The sequence below is a fragment of the Lepidochelys olivacea genome (assembly GCF_965140295.1).
Source record: "Lepidochelys olivacea isolate rLepOli2 genome assembly, chromosome: 10".
Classification (NCBI taxonomy): domain Eukaryota; kingdom Metazoa; phylum Chordata; order Testudines; family Cheloniidae; genus Lepidochelys; species Lepidochelys olivacea.
In genome coordinates this window covers 61,375,833-61,394,656 of record NC_140420.1, presented here as the reverse complement: position 1 = coordinate 61,394,656, position 18,824 = coordinate 61,375,833, and the positions used below count along the sequence as shown (strand labels likewise).

General features: G+C 38.6%; 1 protein-coding gene across 2 annotated transcripts in view; it reads left to right on the top strand.

Moving 5' to 3' along the window:
* UNC13C (unc-13 homolog C) overlaps nt 1-18,824 on the top strand; it is a gene marked incomplete at its 5' end in the record, with an annotated part of 390,158 nt that overhangs the window by 36,884 nt on the left and 334,450 nt on the right. For both annotated transcript variants that reach the window (XM_084641195.1, XM_084641194.1), the window contains 2 exons: nt 7,054-7,076; nt 7,622-7,686. In XM_084641195.1, the coding sequence (XP_084497321.1) occupies nt 7,054-7,076; nt 7,622-7,686 (88 nt within the window). The remainder of the gene's footprint in view (nt 1-7,053; nt 7,077-7,621; nt 7,687-18,824) is intronic.

Here is an 18,824-nt window from a genome sequence, read left to right as displayed (position 1 = left end):
CTACAAAAATCTATGAAAGGAAACCACTCTATTAAATTCTGTAGGTTTTTAGAGTAATGTCTCTAGACAGCTTTTAGTTTCAGCCTGTAAATTCATAGAGACTTATCTGTAAAGCAGTGGTTCTCAACGAGGGGTCTGGGACACTTTGGGGGGCCATGAGCAGGTTTCAGAGGGTTCACCAAGCAGGGCTGGCATTAGACTTGTTGGGGCCCAGAGCAGAACGCGAAAGCCCCAATGCATAGGGCTGAAGCCAGGGGTTCTGAGCCCTGCCACTAGGGGCTAAAGCTGAAGCCTGAGCAATTTAGCTTCATGGGGTCCCCTGTGGTGTGGGGCCCCAGGCAGTTGCCCTGCTTGCTACCTCCTAATGCTGGTCCTTGGTTTTATATGCAGGAAAACAGTTGTCGTGGCACAGGTGGGCCGTGGAGTTTTTATAGCATATTGGGGGAGGGGGGCCTCAGAAAGAAAAAGGTTGAGAACCCCTGCTATAAAGGATACAAAAGCTTTATTTTCCCCTTCTCATGTGCAAATCAGTCACTCCATACATTGTGTTATATAAATTTTTAGTCACTTTGGGGGAAATCCTGGATTCCTGCTGCTACACACCTTATGTCTCTCACGTGCTCAAAGACAAGTCCAGTGCTTGCAAGGTCATAGAATCATAGAATATCAGGGTTGGAAGGGACCTCAGGAGGTCATCTAGTCCAACCCCCTGCTCAAAAGCAGGACCAATCCCCAATTAAATCATCCCAGCCAGGGCTTTGTCAAGCCTGACCTTAAAAACTTCTAAAGAAGGAGATTCCACCACCTCCCTAGGCAACGCATTCCAGTGTTTCACCACTCTCCTAGTGAAAAAGTTTTTCCTAATATCCAACCTAAACCTCCCCCACTGCAACTTTAGACCATTACTCCTTGTCCTGTCCTCTTACACCACTGAGAATAGTCTAGAACCATCCTCTCTGGAACCACCTCTCAGGTAGTTGAAAGTAGCTATCAAATCCCCCCTCATTCTTCTCTTCTGCAGACTAAACAATCCCAGTTCCCTCAGCCTCTCCTCATAAGTCATGCGTTCCAGACCCCTAATCATTTTTGTTGCCCTTCGCTGGACTCTTTCCAATTTATCCACATCTTCTTGTAGTGTGGGGCCCAAAACTGGACACAGTACTCCAGATGAGGCCTCACCAATGTCGAATAGAGGGGGACGATTATGTCCCTCGATCTGCTCGCTATGCCCCTACTTATACATCCCAAAATGCCATTGGCCTTCTTGGCAACAAGGGCACACTGCTGACTCATATCGAGCTTCTCATCCACTGTCACCCCTAGGTCCTTTTCCGCAGAACTGCTGCCTAGCCATTCGGTCCCTAGTCTGTAGCTGTGCATTGGGTTCTTCCGTCCTAAGTGCAGGACCCTGCACTTATCCTTATTGAACCTCATCAGATTTCTTTTGGCCCAATCCTCCAATTTGTCTAGGTCCCTCTGTATCCTATCCCTGCCCTCCAGCATATCTACCACTCCTCCCAGTTTAGTATCATCTGCAAATTTGCTGAGAGTGCAATCCACACCATCCTCCAGATCATTTATGAAGATATTGAACAAAACCGGCCCCAGGACTGACCCCTGGGGCACTCCACTTGACACCGGCTGCCAGCTAGACATGGAGCCATTGATCACTACCCGTTGAGCCCGACAATCTAGCCAACTTTCTACCCACCTTATAGTGCATTCATCCAGCCCGTACTTCTTTAACTTGCTGACAAGAATACTGTGGGAGACCGTGTCAAAAGCTTTGCTATAGTCAAGAAATAATACATCCACTGTTTTCCCTTCATCCACAGAACCAGTAATCTCATCATAGAAGGCGATTAGATTAGTCAGGCATGACCTTCCCTTGGTGAATCCATGCTGACTGTCCCTGATCACTTTCCTCTCCTCTAAGTGCTTCAGGATTGATTCTTTGAGGACCTGCTCCATGATTTTTCCGGGGACTGAAGTGAGGCTGACTGGCCTGTAGCTCCCAGGATCCTCCTTCTTCCCTTTTTTAAAGATTGGCACTACATTAGCCTTTTTCCAGTCATCCAGGACTTCCCCCGTTCGCCACAAGTTTTCAAAGATAATGGCCAATGGTTCTGCAAACTGTGCTAACTGGGTGTGCATTCTCAACACACCACCATATGTGTAGACCTACCCTAAGAGCTCTGCTGACCAGTACAAAGGGTGGAGGTCTATGAACTTTCTCCGAAATTGGTTTGGGTTGGCAGTGCCAGCCCAGAGCAGTTCTTGTGCTCAGGGGACCACCCGTACCCCTTGTCCATCTGCACAGGAGCCAGTCACTGGACAGAATATTTTTAGGACCAAAGAATTTCATCAAGCATATTCAGTGTATGTTTATTTGGCAGATGGTATCTTTTCCTTGGTTTAGTTATTGAGACAACATTATTGTTTACATGGGAAAACAGCTAAATACAGTGTATTTCCAAGACCCTTTCTCCTCCCTTCTGTGCCCATGAGCAGCTCTAATGCATGGAGTTTTATCACTGAACATAAGTCCATGTCAGAATCAAATTATTGGCAAGTTTGACTTTGGTTCTCAATCTTAACATACTGCAGGCATCTGAGACCAAGAGCTTTTGTGTTCCAGGTTTTCTTGAGAATGTTGCTTTGGAGTTACATGCAAACATATTGCACTCAGTGGGAGGATATGCCCCCCATTTACCTCTGTTCTATTTACACTTAAATTATCTCTGAGCTTTATCTTGAACACATCAACCCCTACTTAATTATAGCACTATTGCAGCCAAGTGCAAATTGAATTGGGCCCAATTATTTTCTTTTTTTAAATGCATATTATTTGATAGGCCAGATTGTCGTCTGATGTAAAAAGGCATAGCTCCATTGAGTTGCAGGGAGTTATAGCAGGTTACACCAGTTGATGATTAGGCCCACAATTTTTTTGTTTTTCTAATCTACTAGGTCCAAGGATAACTGGTTGCACATTATCTACAGATATTTTTTTTAAATAATGAATCTAAAGATATACTGCTTGCCCCAAATAAGTTGAGGTGGTTTTGACTCTTTAGTGCTCAAGTGATTTCTCCCAAGGCCTGCCATAAACACTTGCACCTTAAACATATGCCATGAAATCTATTCAGGCAGCTGCCCAGGAGCTAATTAAACCCTGCCCATGCCACTGAAGTCAAATCACATTACTGCAAAGAATAAATTACTTATATTTTCTATTAATCAGATTTTCTTTTCTTTTAATTTCCTTGTGTTCCTTAAAATTAAATGTCTTTCATCTGCTCAAAAGTACAATTTACCTGAGTCGAAGGTGGTCTGTAAATAAAATGCTAAATATATCATTTGTTTCAAATTATCCTTCTGACATTTTCTTTGTTGCATAAAATTATGAGATGAATAAATGTGGATACTTAAAATATGGTGGGTTTTTTTAGAAATAATACAATCCTATAAGTATCACTTAAGAACCTATTTGCTGGTGCTAAAAATGATCACTTTGCTATCTAAATTCAAAATTTTTGCAAAACCATACGTATTACAAATAATCCTGCTTAATATATTGTATGAAAAGAAGAAAACAAATTAATTACAAAAGCCATTTAAATGGTTTCATGTAAATATATGTCTCATGGTTAAGTTTGAAATCTGTATATTATTGGCACTTTTAAAAATTATAATGTATTTAAAATCTGCTTCAAACTGAGATACTTCTTATTTGATTTACACAATGGATTTCTGCAACCAGGAACTGAGGCAGAATATTACTTGCATTAGTTAGGGGATCAGTTCTGCATTCCTTGTGCACTTAAGCTCGCAGTGATTTTACTGAGAGTTTCAGATGCATAGGGAATGCAGGATCTGGTCCTGATTTCTAGTAGCAAATGGATTGCAACAGAATTATAACTTTGGGTCTCCATCCTGCCCCCCTTCGAATCAGTGGTCAAAATCTTAATGAACCTGAAGTGCACAACAACCATGGGTGTGTGTGTGTGTAATTTTAAAAAAAATCTAGACTAGAAGATCACAGTTGTCCCTTCTGGCTTTTATAATCTATTAACTTCTCCCCCTGCTTCCCTCTTGTCAGAATTGGGAATGAGTAATGAAACCTAGCCATTGAGATCAGCCATTTAAATTAGACTATTGGATAAGAATTGCTTCTTAATATTGGGCATACTACAGAAATTGGAGGGCTGGTATAAATAAGATGTTATGATAATCCTATTAAATGCTTTAGCTTCTATCCTAAGAAAGTAAAGATTGGTTACAGTGTCAGGAAATAGCTCTGAAGATGATAACAGGGAAAACCAAGTGTGTCCTGTGAAAATTGGTTTCTGAATAGAAATAAGGATTTTGTCCACTGGGACAAAATGTAATTGTGTGCTATCTGAACAGTTCCTGCTTCCAGTGATCTGATACCTTATTGTTATAATTAAAAAGAATTAGCTTTTTTGTTGGGGGGCTTTTAAATTTAGCCTTGAGTTAAAAGAACACATTTCTTGTTTTCGTTTTCCCATCTGGCTTGCTGGGAAGTCCAATATAATTGGCCCTGAAGGGAGCTTTCAGTTATATCCTAAAATAGACTCCGCTTACTTGCTAGTATGCTCTGCTTTACAAACCACTGTTGCTTGGGAGGATGTTAAAGAAAAGTTGTCTGTAAATAAATTGATTTAGTTTCCCTTCTAGAGCCCAAATCCAAACATTTCTATGCAGCAGGACAGGATACCTCAGAGAATGGTAATAAACTCCATAGCTCATTACCCTTACAATAGGTCAGTAGTGCAAGTCTAGCCCTAATGGGTAATGATGAAAACTTACTATCTGATAGACATTCAGTGGGCTACAGCTCTAGCAAACTGTGGTCTCAGTACAGTTGCTGGTGGATAAGTGTGTCTATCACAACACACACACCATGCTTGCTATTAATTAGCACACTTTTTAGGGGAAAAAAAACAAACAAACCCCAGAGAAGCCGAACACTGAACTATCACCCTCTCACCCACAAAGGTTAACCTTCAAATCTAAGGTTGAGTCTCATCAGTGGGAGGAATGTGAAGCACTTTGCATTGCTAGCCCCTCCTGCACTGCTAGCTACATGGAAAAAGATAGGTCAGCTATGCCCAGTCTGCCAATCAAACATCTTTCACAAATACAAATATCTCATTAATACAACAAAGAGAGTTAATTTCTATAGATGATCTGGGTGAGTGAGATAACTTTGGGACTAAAATGGTAATCCAAGAAGAAATTTCTAATAAAACTCAGTGCTTCTGAAAAACCTGAGCATGTGAAGTGAGAGAAGCGGCAGGGCAGTTCATATTGTTGAGTTAAATGGCCATTTTCACAGTTGGCATAAGGAGTCAACTTTGGTTCAGACACACTTCTTGTGTATGTTTGTAGTCAAGCGTGTAGTTATAAAGGAAACCATTGTGATGGGTGGACGTCCTGAGACCTCCGCTACGTGTGGCTAATATTCTTCACTTGTTTAGTGATGTCTTGTGTATTTGATTGATCATGCAAGTACATTGTTTCTGTACAAAAGTCAAGAAATTTGGAGGTGAGTGCCATGGCAACCTTTACTATTCCCCCCCTTTGTACACATGCTTTATGATAGGATTGCTTGTAATATGTGAGAGAGCGGAAATAGGAGCTGTAGTATGGTGCCAGAGAGCCTTGTTCTGTGGACTCTAATTACTAACAAGAGATGGGTCAGAGCTGCAAACCTTGGATCTGGACTTGAGCTTCCTGAGAATTCAGGTTTGGCTCAGGCACATCTCTCTACTAACCAGGCTCAAACATATTTTAATGTTAAAATCAAACATAATCAGACAGGTTAGACTATCTAAACAACTAGACGGACATGGCTGCCTTTGGCCTCCATCATGCACGTACCTAAGCACATGCTTAATTTTAAGCACATTAGTTGTTCCATTTAAACCAATGGACTTAAAACAAAGCATGGGCATGTTTTCAGGATGGGGATTAATTGCACCTTCCTGTGGCTACCACACTGTCTGTGCTAGTACATCCGCATTATATGTATTTGAGTTTGATCTACTGTATAGAAGCTATATTGGCTTTGAAACATAGAATATGTCTAAAATGTGAGGGATAGTTTTGTAGTGAAAGTATGCTGAGCAGTGCTTATCCTATAGAAAAAAATCCAAATGATTTAGAGAGCATGTATAAAACGTGCATACTCCTTGCAAAAAACAGTGCAAAGTTTGTGAAGGTGACAATTATAACAATGCAAATTTATATCTACAAAATACATAATACAAACTTTGTGCGTGTGAAAGAGAAACTTATTGATGGAAAGATGTGATATACATAATTTAGTACAAGGAAACGATAAGCATTTTAAATATTTGAAAAAATGAAATAAACATACATTTTCCATCGTAAATTTTTATATCTGATAGTGGACATGAAAAGTACTGTATGACTATGAAACTGATTGTATAATATATAATACATTTAAAAAGCACACAATTAAATTATGATAGTGATTATTGGCATTCCTTTTTTAGTTTCCTGTGTCTGCATGGTAGAACAGAATAGTTAGAATATAATAATTTTAATATATCCATTAAATGACTGAAGAGCAATTTTATTTTTCTTTGCGAACAAAGCCTTAGTCTACATCCAAAATCACCACTTTTTATGAACATTCTGTCCTACCTTAATAAAATACCTTTGCATTCATTAGTATTAGTAAATGTATCAGAGCTGGACATTAGATTTGAACATCATTAAGTGCTAGTTTATAAAATAACCATAAACATCTTTAACGACTAAAAAGTCTTGTGTGAGTAGCTGTGGTTCATTATATATTAAAACATCTTTGAACTTGTCAAAGTATACGGTCATAGCAATCACATTAAAGAAAACTAAACATATATGTTACTCAGCTTCTGTTGTTCCTTTCATTTCTACTTTAGCAAGCTAGAATTGTAAGATTTTTTTCATAACTTTACACATTTTCTTGGAGACTGTTTTATCTAACCTTTATTCCCCCTCTTCCTGGTTCTCTTTCAGATAGCAGTTCTGTGGATGAAAAGGTTTAAAATCACATATTTCCTTAAGGGGTTGTGTGTTTTGTTGATGTTTGTTTGTGACTTATTTGATCTGTTTGGTTCCTTCATTTTAGTTGTGAAATGTGCATGTTTCCCAGCTTTCCATTCTTTTGTTCTCCTTTGAGTGTATTCCAAATGTGTTGCATTTATAAACAGGATAGCCTCACTGTTGTGCTTATCTTATAAAATCATAGTTGCCAATACAGGGGTCTGCTACTGTCAAACATGGTGTCTGGATTTTTGCCTCTGACTAGTTATCATCTACACTGCACATACTCTGGGATTTAAAGGGCAGCGATATTTGGGAGGCAATATCTGATCTCTTCTCCGGGGTTTTACCAGTGTTTTTCACTAAATGCTGAATGCTAATCACATGTATTTCAAAGCAAAAATTAATGTAGCTTTGGCCTGGAGCTGACCCTGCTTGACATTTTTCATATTAGGTGTTATATGTACGATACAGTTAAATTCTATCCAAAATCTCTTGGCAGAAATTGAGTAATTAAGCTTTTCTTTATTCTTCATTAAAGGCTCGAATAGTAAGTGGAAGTTCTTTGGATGCTTCCAAGTTTTATGCAATCCAGGCATTTGGTGGGTAAGTACAGTTATGACCATGCACTTTGTTATATATGCCACTCTGTTTCTTAATATTATTCTTAATATCACTCTTTGAAGTTTATAATTGTGTTCAAATGTTCTGAGAAAATTGAACTTTTTGCATTGTAACAAGAATATGAACTAACAGATTTCACTGTCCTATATCTTTTTCCATAAGTCCTCCAAGACCAAAAGAAATTGATGAAATGTTCAGCTGGACAAGTTCACCAAGAATAAAAAAAATCTGTTATTTTAAATCTTTATATATCAAATGTTCTTTACAAAGCCATAGAGTATATTTCAGTCTTAAATCTGCATTTTAGGAAACTGACTGGCTTTGCAATATGCTTCTAATATTCGAGATCAAGAAAATGACAGGAAAAGTGTGTTGTCTTGTTGCTGAAGAAAATGAATATAGCAGCTTATACATTTAAGGCTATTTTATTCTTGCTGGAGTCATCTGAAATTCCAATCTAAGGACTTCCTTCTCCTTTTCCTTCTGTTCTGAATCCCATTCTTCACTTTGAGTTGCATACCTTTTCTTTAAAAAAGGTAATTTCACTGCGAAAGCATATGGATGCTGTATATCAGCTATACACTTCAAACTATCAAGAATTATACATTGTTCTCCTGCTAGTGTGGGCAGGAAGAGTTTTCCATGGTAACATTCTGCTTCAGATTTAAGGTACTGAGACAAAAATTAGCTAATTTACTTTAAATGTTTCCCTTTGGTCTTCTGTGAGTTAAACTATATACTATATAAGGTAGCCTAGAGACCATTATTTTTCACCTCAATTTCCTCTGCCCTCTTTTCTGGATACACGGGAATAATTGAACTTCAGTTCATTTGTTTAATGTATTTCTCAGAATGCTGTAAAAGAAATAATTACAGTAATACTTAACTACAGTAATTCATTTTATTTAGTTTACTTTATTATTGTTGCTAGACAATTCTGTACAGATAAATGAGCATCATCTAACTTTGAGTGGGTTCGGTAATTCCTTTATCATGCTTTAGAAGTTTTTTCTTTTGGGGTGGTAATAATTCCACCAAGACAACAAAAAATAGTAGTGAATGTTTAAAAATACAAATAATTTTAAGAGAGAGAAATATCGAGGACAATTAATTTAGTTTATTCGAAGGAAATTATGATATATTTAAGTTGATTGATAACAGGTAAGAGCTAAGATTTTGTCAGGACCGTATCTCCTAATCAGCATCATTCTATCTATTTTATCTAATCTAATCTAATCTATCATGCCAAAACATCCTGCTTCTCAGATAGGGCTTTCCAGTGCTCTCCTGCACTGGCTCCTCCCCTCTCTCTGAAATTCTGAAGAAGCTAGAAGCAGTACTTAACTGATGAGACTTTTGCTTTTGATACAAAGTCTGTCTCAGTCCAGTGGCCTCGCACAACATTGGCTATGGAAGACCCCAGGGTACCTCGAAGGTGGAGACTAGCTTAGCACGCCCAGATCTCTGTCCACAATGACCCTGCTTCTAGATACCATCTCCAGTTCCAGAGCTCAGTAGGTTGACAAATCATCCGATAGGTCACTAGCCAGAAGATTTAGCCGACTTGTTGGCAGTGCTCAAAGAACTTAGGCCTGGTGTGCGTGGGGAGTCAAAGTATCTTGGAAGTTCCCAACATGTAAGAATTTGGAGATGCTCAATTTTTGTGTGGACAATGTTGAAAAAATCAGTCTGTGCAATTATTGCACAATTTTCAGCTTCATTATTTCGCAGCAGAGGACTGATGTATTTACAGTAGTTGACAAAAATGCCAAGATACTAAAATCTTATAAAAATGAATTGTTTCAGAGGAAAGATTTCTATTGCAGAGGCCACAAAACTATTGACCAAACAAATCATATGGCACCAAACTTTCAATAAACACGAGGCTCATAAACGTTTGCTATACTGGACTTTTAGAGATATTTAATTCATTTGTTTCTTTATTCTCAGCAGTATTTTGAGTGTTGGACAGCCTTCTGGATTCACCATCTGGATTCTGTTTTCTTTTAGGCTGTATCCAATTTTACCTGTGTTAATGGGACTATAGTAGGGCCTTGATGTGTTTGTACTGTTGGAGCTTATTGATGCTCACTGCGGTACCACTCAGAAATAAAACTGGAAGAGTGATCATATATTTTGAGTTTTGGCTGATATTAGTTTTGCAGTTCCATCTGGAAAAAATTCATACTTAAACAGATTGAGAAAACTCCCATCGTTTTCTAGATGTGTGTGTGTGTGCGTGGTCAAATTCTACCAATTTCTTTCATATCATATATATCTTGGTTTTTGGTGGGTGGTGTGAGCAGATCTGGACTGGATTGTTTGATGACTAAAATAATACTTTGTCTAGTATCTGGGCCTATACTTCAGTGTTGTGATGTTTGTTTGTTTGTTCCAGTTGCCTCATCCTGACTTCGATATGCACAAAACCTCCCTCACGTTTACCATATCTGAAAGTATACTGATTGCTTTTTCTGAATGGGAACAGTATTATCTGAAACAACTTTTTTCCTGTTGACATATCAGTGACCTAAATATTTATCCTAATGATTATTCCATAATGAATTAATTATCCATGAAAATATTCACCATAAATGGAATTATTCACCAGTATGCCTGTGTTAAGGTAACTCTTGTAGTAGACCCTTCATTGAGTAGATGTGCTGTCATCAAGAGGTTAGAATAAAAAGAAAAGAGTAGGATTGTAGTAACTTGTGTCATTGTGTACATCAGAACACAGAAGCGGGCATGTGACATACCTGCATGCACACACCCCACCCATTTAGAGGTTTTGAGTTTACTTTGCTTTCTGAAGTTGTAATTAATTGAACAATAATGGACAGGGTTTTGCTGGAGTATCACATGATAGTTGGTTGACCTTAGAATAAGTGAAAATCAGCCACACAAAGATTTCAGCATTGTTTATCATCAGTGTTACTTTGTTTATTCTTAGGACATGAAATGGATAATCATGATTAATGCCTGAGCAGTGAAATTGTTAGTGAATTTCCCAAACATTTTCTTGGTCATTATTAGTATACTCAATGCCAAATATAATAAATAATGCTGATGAGATGTGGCTGGGATCCCAAAATAAGTAATTTTAATCAATAGATATGTTACCGTACTTATAACTAAATGTGTAGTTAGCATCTCTCTGAAACAAGTACAGTTTCTTAGGATTTGCAGTTCAGAAACTTCTGTGTTTGTAGCCCCTTATTTCTCATCCATATTAATATCATATCTGAAATGTTACAAGTACATAACTAATATATTTATAAAATATACTTTAATAAAACTGAAGTTAGTTTCTAATTCTCTTCATTTTCTCTTCTTTGGCACTGATCCTGCAGACACACATGGGCTTAGTTTTCTGCATGTGAGTGGTCCCACTGAAGCCAATGGAATTGCTTATGTACAAGATTAAAGATACATATGAGGGTTTGTAGGATCTGTGCCTAAATTGCATACTTTGTATATTTTTTCCCTGGCTCCTTTATCTTATGCACCTTCATTACTTGTTGGAAGGCAATTTTTTTGTTTACTGATACAGTATAACTTCCTTTGGTTATGAAGTAGGTCTTTCACCATTTTGAATAGTGCTATGAATCATTCAGGTGCCACTTAACTGCAAAGCATGCCCAGAAGATTTGGATTATGCTGATGTACGGCACTTCTTTGATTAACTTTAACTTTAAAAGTGATCATCTTTTCCCACTGTTGACCTCCTTTGAATCTAGTCTATGTAGTTCATCTCCATAGCGTTCATCACTTCTGAAGAGTCATCTATTAACCATTTGTATGCTTCAGCTAATGGATAAGTATTATATGGATTAATAAATAAGTCTTAACAACTTTGGAAATTCACAGTTCCTGATACTAAAGTGTTAATTTTGAGAAGCAGTGCTGGCTTTTTTGTTTTGCATGTTCCCCTCCTCTTAAATATTCACCTCTGCACCCATCAATTGGAATCATACTTTCACTTATCAGTGCAGATGGAAGAACTATTCATAGCAAATAATTTATTCCATGAATGTAGCCGTTCTTTGGGGTTTGTGAATTTTTTATCTGACATTGATTTAACAAATGTGTTAATGATTCAGAAGTGTTGGACAAACATATACAAATGTACTTCATCCTAAGGGATGTTCATGAACTATTTGGTCTTCAGCTATTTGCTGTTTGTTGTGGTATATGAGTGATTATATAGCTCACATGGTATTGTTTCTGCTCCTTGATTGGATGGCTGAAACTTTTATGAACAGAATGGGAAATTGGAGATTTTAAGGTGGAGATGCAAACACACATACTTGCACAATCACAGTCACACAAATATTCAAGACTTTTGCTTTTCACAAATATCCTTCGGAACAACCTACCTATTGTACTGAATGTTCACAGAAAACAAATGTAAGTGGTTGTGAATACTGTCAAATGTTTTGGTTTGAAATGATGTGTTTGAATACTTTCCTGAAGTATTTCCCAAGCTCTCATTTACAAAGCAATGTGGAAATACTGTGGGAGTTCTTAGGTTTTGGTCTTTCTCAAGGTTTGTGGTATTATTCTAATGTGAATGTTTCCCTTGTTCCTTGCATATGAAGGATGTGTGTTGTTCTTTTATTTCTATTGCTCATTTGGGCCAAAAGAATATCCTATTATATGTTTTTAAAATTCTGCTAGCATCCTGCACTGCAGAGATTTATTTTCATTATTTTAATTGAGTATATGTATCCCCTGTGTCCATAAAGTTGTTTATTCTTTATTTGTATATGCTTCTATGTATGGAGCATGGGAATTTGTTTGTGTTAGAGATGCTGTGGGTACTTGCTCTGAATTTCATGTACAACAAAGCAGAAAGTTATTTGCCAGCCCATGGGAAGGGGGGGTGACTATTTTGCTGTTTGCCCCCTTACCTACCCATAGGCCTGTGACATTTCTTCACTGATCATACTTTTCAGTAATATCTCCTCAAATACTTCTTAAATTTACTTTTTTGGAAGATATTTTGCTGATGTTGAAATGCTAATTCACAAAGAACATCCTTCCTGAATCGGTACTTGTGTAAATTACATTTGGGGATAGCGGATAAAAGGAGCATCTGCTGGATTTTTTGTTTAAATTGTTCATGCATATCGAGTGTAGTTTCTGTTTGATTCTTTTCTGGAGAGATGCTGTCTTTGGTTTCACCTGGGTGCCTGATGGCAAGGATGTCAGAGAATGATCATTTTACAGTTTGGCCTAATCCATTTTGGAGTTTGGCGATGGTGCACAGATGGAGCAATGCACAGACGTTTATACATTTACCTTTTCTTAGATGACATCTTGAATACAGTGAATCTTTAACTTATTTGATTTCCATTGTGGTAACAGCTCCAATAGAAATATTGGAAGGCATGGAAAAATCCATAGAATCAAGCATCTATACCAAGTGAACTAACACAGCCTGTGCTATAAAGAAGATCAGACTAGATGATCTAATGGCCCCTTCTGGCCTTAAATTCTATTAAACTATGAAACAGATAAAGAATATCACTTGAAGTTTCTATTCTGTCTCAGATATTCAAAACCTTTATTTTTTTGGACCAGAAGATTGAGTGCTGTTCTTTCTATGTCAGGGATGCATGATCAGGGATGCAATCCCATGCTCTCGGTGTCCCTACACCTGTGACTGATGCTAGGACTGGAAGACAAGGGATAGATCACTTGATAATTGCCCTGTTCTATTTATTCCCTCTGAAGCATCTGGCATTGACCACTGATGAAGACCGCATACTGGGCCAGATGGACCACTGGCCTCAACCAGTATGGCCATTTTTATGTTCTTATGTCATATGCACAGGTCCTCTGATGAACATAGTGTTTAATGGTCCATGGTCACACACACAAATATTGATGCTTCTTTGTTAGACTTGGCAACTGCATTCTGTATGTTGGCACTGATGATTTAGCTATTTAATTCAGTATTTTCTTGTTTTTCTGAACGAAAAGTGCATCATGTGCAATCTAGTTCAGTATATATTAACTGTTAAAGGCAGTTTTCAACAGAGCTATCCCAGGATTAAAAATATGATGATAGATGTTAGGGTGATCTTTAAAGTCTGTTCTTTACAAGTGTTAGGTGTATCCTTGTCTCAGTGCATGAGGATTTATGCTGATGAGAGTCATATTTCTTAATTCATACTCTTCAGGATGGAAATATTTCAGTAATGAGACAGGAAAAGGCATGAAATAGTTGTTAGGCATAAGTCTGAAGGCTGAGTGCCATCACTGCATGTAGATATGAATTAATAGAGCCAAGTGCCTTCAATAGATAAATTTTTATAAGAAAAATGTGATATCAAATATTTTTAATCGCAGTATGAAGTGATGAAACTCATCAGTTAAGTCAGGCAGTAAATCCAGCCCAAGTCACAACTTAAACTTTGATTTTTTTTGCAGCAATGAAATGTGCTATATTGCAGACCCGGCTCAAAATTTTGTTAGTCATTTAAAATTCATATCTTTCTCCTAGCTCTTGCTCTCATTGCATTATCCTTTTATATAACATTCCTCTAGATTGCAAACTTTCTGTGCTGATAAATTACTTTCTGCAGGTGAAATTCTTCTTTTTTACCTTAGAGGAGACAAAACTGAAACATGATTTGAAACTGTCCCAAACTTCAGGGTATTTAAATTTGAAACCCCAGATACAAACTCGCCCTTCTCTTTCAATCAGATGCAAAACCAGAAGGAGCCTCTTTTCAGGTGTGGATATTGCTAGAACTTCTCCAGATTGGTTGTTCTCCTGAGGTTGTAATGCAGTACTGCAGTTGATCTTGCATGATTTCAGACATTTTGAGATGAAATCTCATGACAACAGCTCACTGCCATTGACTCTGAATCAAAACTCTGAACCAAATATAGCACTATAGCCTAGATAAATCTGATCTGGATCCAAACACTGTTTCTTTGTTAGGGTTGCCAGGTGTCCGGTTTCAACTGGAACACCCAGTCGAAAAGGGACCCTCCCTTTTTATTAAATAAAAATACAGTGGCTGTAACATTTGCTAGCAGAGCCATTGCTTTGCACTAACCCTGAAAAAATACTTTCCACCATGTCTCAGCTGTGCCTCTTAATCTCTGAAACTGCCTGTCCTTTGCCTTTTTGACAGGCATTTGATACTTCTAGCAGTGTTATCAATGCAAATAGCATTGTAATATAAATAAAAATAAATATATCGTGACATTTAAGCTTTTCCTTGACAGTGCAATCAATCGCTGTCCAACCCTAGCAACCTGCTTCTCCTCAAGTCAGAAGCACATCTTAGTATTTATCATTACATTATGAGAAATATTTGAGCAGCCAGTTGAGTCCCATGCTTCAGATTTACGCCGTCTCTAGAGACCCTCCCTTTGAAGGAACCCTGGGTTTAAAATCTATGTTCTTCAGGCTTCTGCTTCTTTTTTTCCTTTGTTCCCCTCTTTCTTCCTCTATCACTGCCACACACACACACACACCCCTACCTTTTTATGTTGTTACTTTTCACATTTTGCTGTCATTTTCCTCCGTGTTTTCTACCCCTTCTACTGTCTTAAAAAACTTGGTAGCTGCTTTTTATAACTTTTCTAGATTGTTTGTTTTGTCTCTTTATTTGACATACTGCTTCCACGGGCATGAACAACAGGCGTTTACAAATGTGCATAACAGTGGATCTAAGCGGATTTCACAGAGTAATGTGAAAAGAGCTCTCCTATAAAAGACTGACCCACTCTGTTCTACCCAACCTGTCAGGCAGAATGTGAGGATGTGATAAATGGTAGTGATAAAAGTGATAAAAAAGTGAGGATGTGATAAAAGTTTAGTCTGATAGTCCTCACACTAAACTTAAGGCATTGTCTCTTTGCAAAGTATAAGATCTTTGGTGTCACTAGGGGAGCATTGTTGAACACGTATAGAAAGTGATATACCTGGCGCATGGGTGGTGCAAAGCGCAGATCATGGCCCAACACTTGCCTTGCCCAGCAGTGTCCTTCACATGCTGGCTGGTCCTTTAATGGAGTTGGGCTCAGCCTTGGCTGTGATCTAGTAATTTACCCCAGCTGATCCTCATCTGAACTCATTTAAAATGAGTGATCCCAGCCATGGAAGGGTCAGAGAGAACTACATAGAGAAGGAAGAGAATTCAATGAGTGGAAGAGACTCAGGAGAGAAGAGGCAGGGAGTTCCTACTCTCTAGGAGGGGCCTGGTGAAGGCAGGCAGAAAAGGGCCACAGGGATGGAGTTAGTTCCTCTGTTGGGCCCTGGAAAAGGGGCAGGGCACTGTGAGACAGTCCTGGAGTTCAGCATTCCAGGGGAGGAGCAAGGAGCTTGGAGGGCCTAGGGAGAAGCCTGGAAACTAGAGGGAGAGGCTGTATTAACCACAGGCTACTGGGAAACAGCGCAAGGGGCTTGGAGGTAGTAAGAGGCCCAGAGAAATAGTAGCACATCTGAAGGATCAGACCCAGCTGTTCAACACAAGGTTCCTGGGCTGGAGCTCAGAGCAGAGGGTGGCTCTTGGTTCCCCCAAGGGAGGGGCATAAAAGCCCTAACACAAAAACTATTAAGCCCAGATGAGGATGAGGGCTGAGCCAAGAGAATGAGTTGAGGAGTAGCCCAAGAAGGGATGCATGGATCTCTGGTAGGGATATTGTTACACCAGAAGGAGTCCAGAGAAGATGCATCTTAGCCAGAGGGCTAAGTCATGGACTAAAACAGGCCATCAAAGGGCCAAAAAGGAGTTCAGCTTGGATGTGAATACTCTTCCAGTCATGACCAGATGCCAGGGGATGCTGAGGTGGTGAGTGGAACCACTTACAACCCTGGTCTCAGGTTGGCAGCCCTGGAAGATCAACTCCTTTGCACTTCCTAGTACCTTGATCCTAACTATGACTACCTCCTCCGTGGGTGTGTCTGGGAGTGTAAGTGGCTCCCTTGGCAACCATCGTGAGCACACTTGGGATGGGCTGTAGACTGTTCATTGAAATGTTCCTTGAAATTCAGGGTCTGTGGGATGATGAGGGAAACTCCAGTCAAGTACCTCCCTTGAGAATGCCATTGCCCCAGTTCCAGACATACACATCTAGTAACGTCTCAGCTCAAGCATTCAAACTGATCTTAAATATTGTGTTAGGTAATGGGACTATTTCTAAGATTTCCAGAAAACAAATCATAAAGAGCAGTGTAGATCAAACCCATTACCTTGAATTGCACCCAGGGCTCTTTGGATAAATTGGAAATCCATGCAATCAATGAGCTATTCAAAACTCTAAGAGCTCTGAATTTGCCCCCTGTGATCCTTCCCTTTCCTCCCTGCAACCCATGTCTTCAAATAATCTCCCTTGTCTCTTCTTTATTCACTGCAACATTCCAATAGGTTCCCATCCTCTCTATTTTCCCCATGAATCTCCAATAGGCTCCTCTCTCCTCCTGGCTCACGAACCTCCAGGAGGAGGACTGTGGCTGTCTTGTGTCTCCTAGAGTATGTAAGGATGTACAAAGGTTTGTGAGACTCTCAGGGAGGAGGTGTAGAGAATTCATGGGAGTATTCTGAGACCTAATGGAGTATTGTTGAGAACACTGGATCTGTAGGAAGGTTGGTGGGTAGAGATCCATGGGTTATGGGGAATGAGAGAGCCACATCCACATTGTGTTGAAGAGACAGGGAGTCTTTATATGAAGAAATTCAAACCTGAAAGAAGTTTGGTGTTTGAAGGAATGGGAGAAGGTTCAAATGGAGTCATTTCTTCAGAACTGCTTCACACATATCTATGTTTAATTAAATCAAGACCTCTAAGAAAATGATTAACCAAAAGTGCTTCAAACTCTGCATTAGCTAATAGGGAAGAGGGGGCAAGCACATAATTTTTCTGCTACTACCACATTATAGGCAATATTTCAATATCGATAGGCATTAAACCACATGTCTGAGTAGTCTGCTGGTAAAGACACTGCTTCAGATAATTCACTCACCCCTACTTGAGTTTTGCTATAAGGAACTCATTAATTTCTATCAAGGAAAACAGACTTTTTTGTCAGCCTACTTAGGATTCTTACCAGGCAGGGTTCCCTTTATGATGAAAATTGCTGATAACATCTTGCCTTTTTGGTCTCATGTTGTTTTGTCATTTATAAGATGATCCATGAAAATGTATCCTTAGTAATCACTGTACAATTAGAAGTGGATTTGAAATGTTGTAATTGGGAATGCATGTTAAACTGTAGGGATGCTTAATGCAGATACGCAACAGAAGAGATTTTAGGACACTAATTAAAGTTAAAAAAATCAACATTTACTATGTCTTCTCACTTTAATAAGCAATTGTCTCTCACATTCTTATTCTTTGTCTAATTCCTTGTGCAAATGCTTCTAATTGCTCCGATTTTTGCCTATGTAAATTGCTCATTCTTTATTTGATACAACTGCATACCTCCCCCTTCTTGTATTTCGCACTGACTCAGATATTCTGCTAACATCCTTCCATTCTGTTCCCTTCCAACTATTGTATTCGTATTTCTGTGGAATTCCTTCTCTTCATGATTTCTAAATTTCTCTATTTATTTATTTTTTGAGTGAGATAAAACAGCATGTATATCACTTTTGCTTGTCTCTTGCCATACGTGCTGCATTTATATTGTATACCAGGGGTCAGCAACCTTTCAGAAGGGGTGTGCCGAGTCTTCATTTATTCACTCTAATTTAAGGTTTCACGTGCCAGTAATACATTTTAACGTTTTTAGTAGGCCTCTTTCTATAAGTCTATAATATATAACTAAGCTATTGTTGTATGTAAAGTAAATAAGGGTTTTAAAATGTTTAAGAAGCTTCATTTAAAATTAAATTAAAATGCAGAGCCCCCCGACCGGTGGCTAGGACCCGGGCAGTGTGAGTGCCACTGAAAATCAGCTCGCGTGCAGCCTTTGGCCCGCGTGCCATAGGTTGCCTACCCATGTTGTATACTATTATCTTTATAATAAAGTTAATCAGAATATTTCTCCACTAACCCCCAAATCATTTCTCTTGCCTAGTGTTTTCAAGTCTGTGACAATAGAGTATAACCCTCTCCTTTTTTTAAAAGTATCCTCATCGCCGTTTTCACATTAT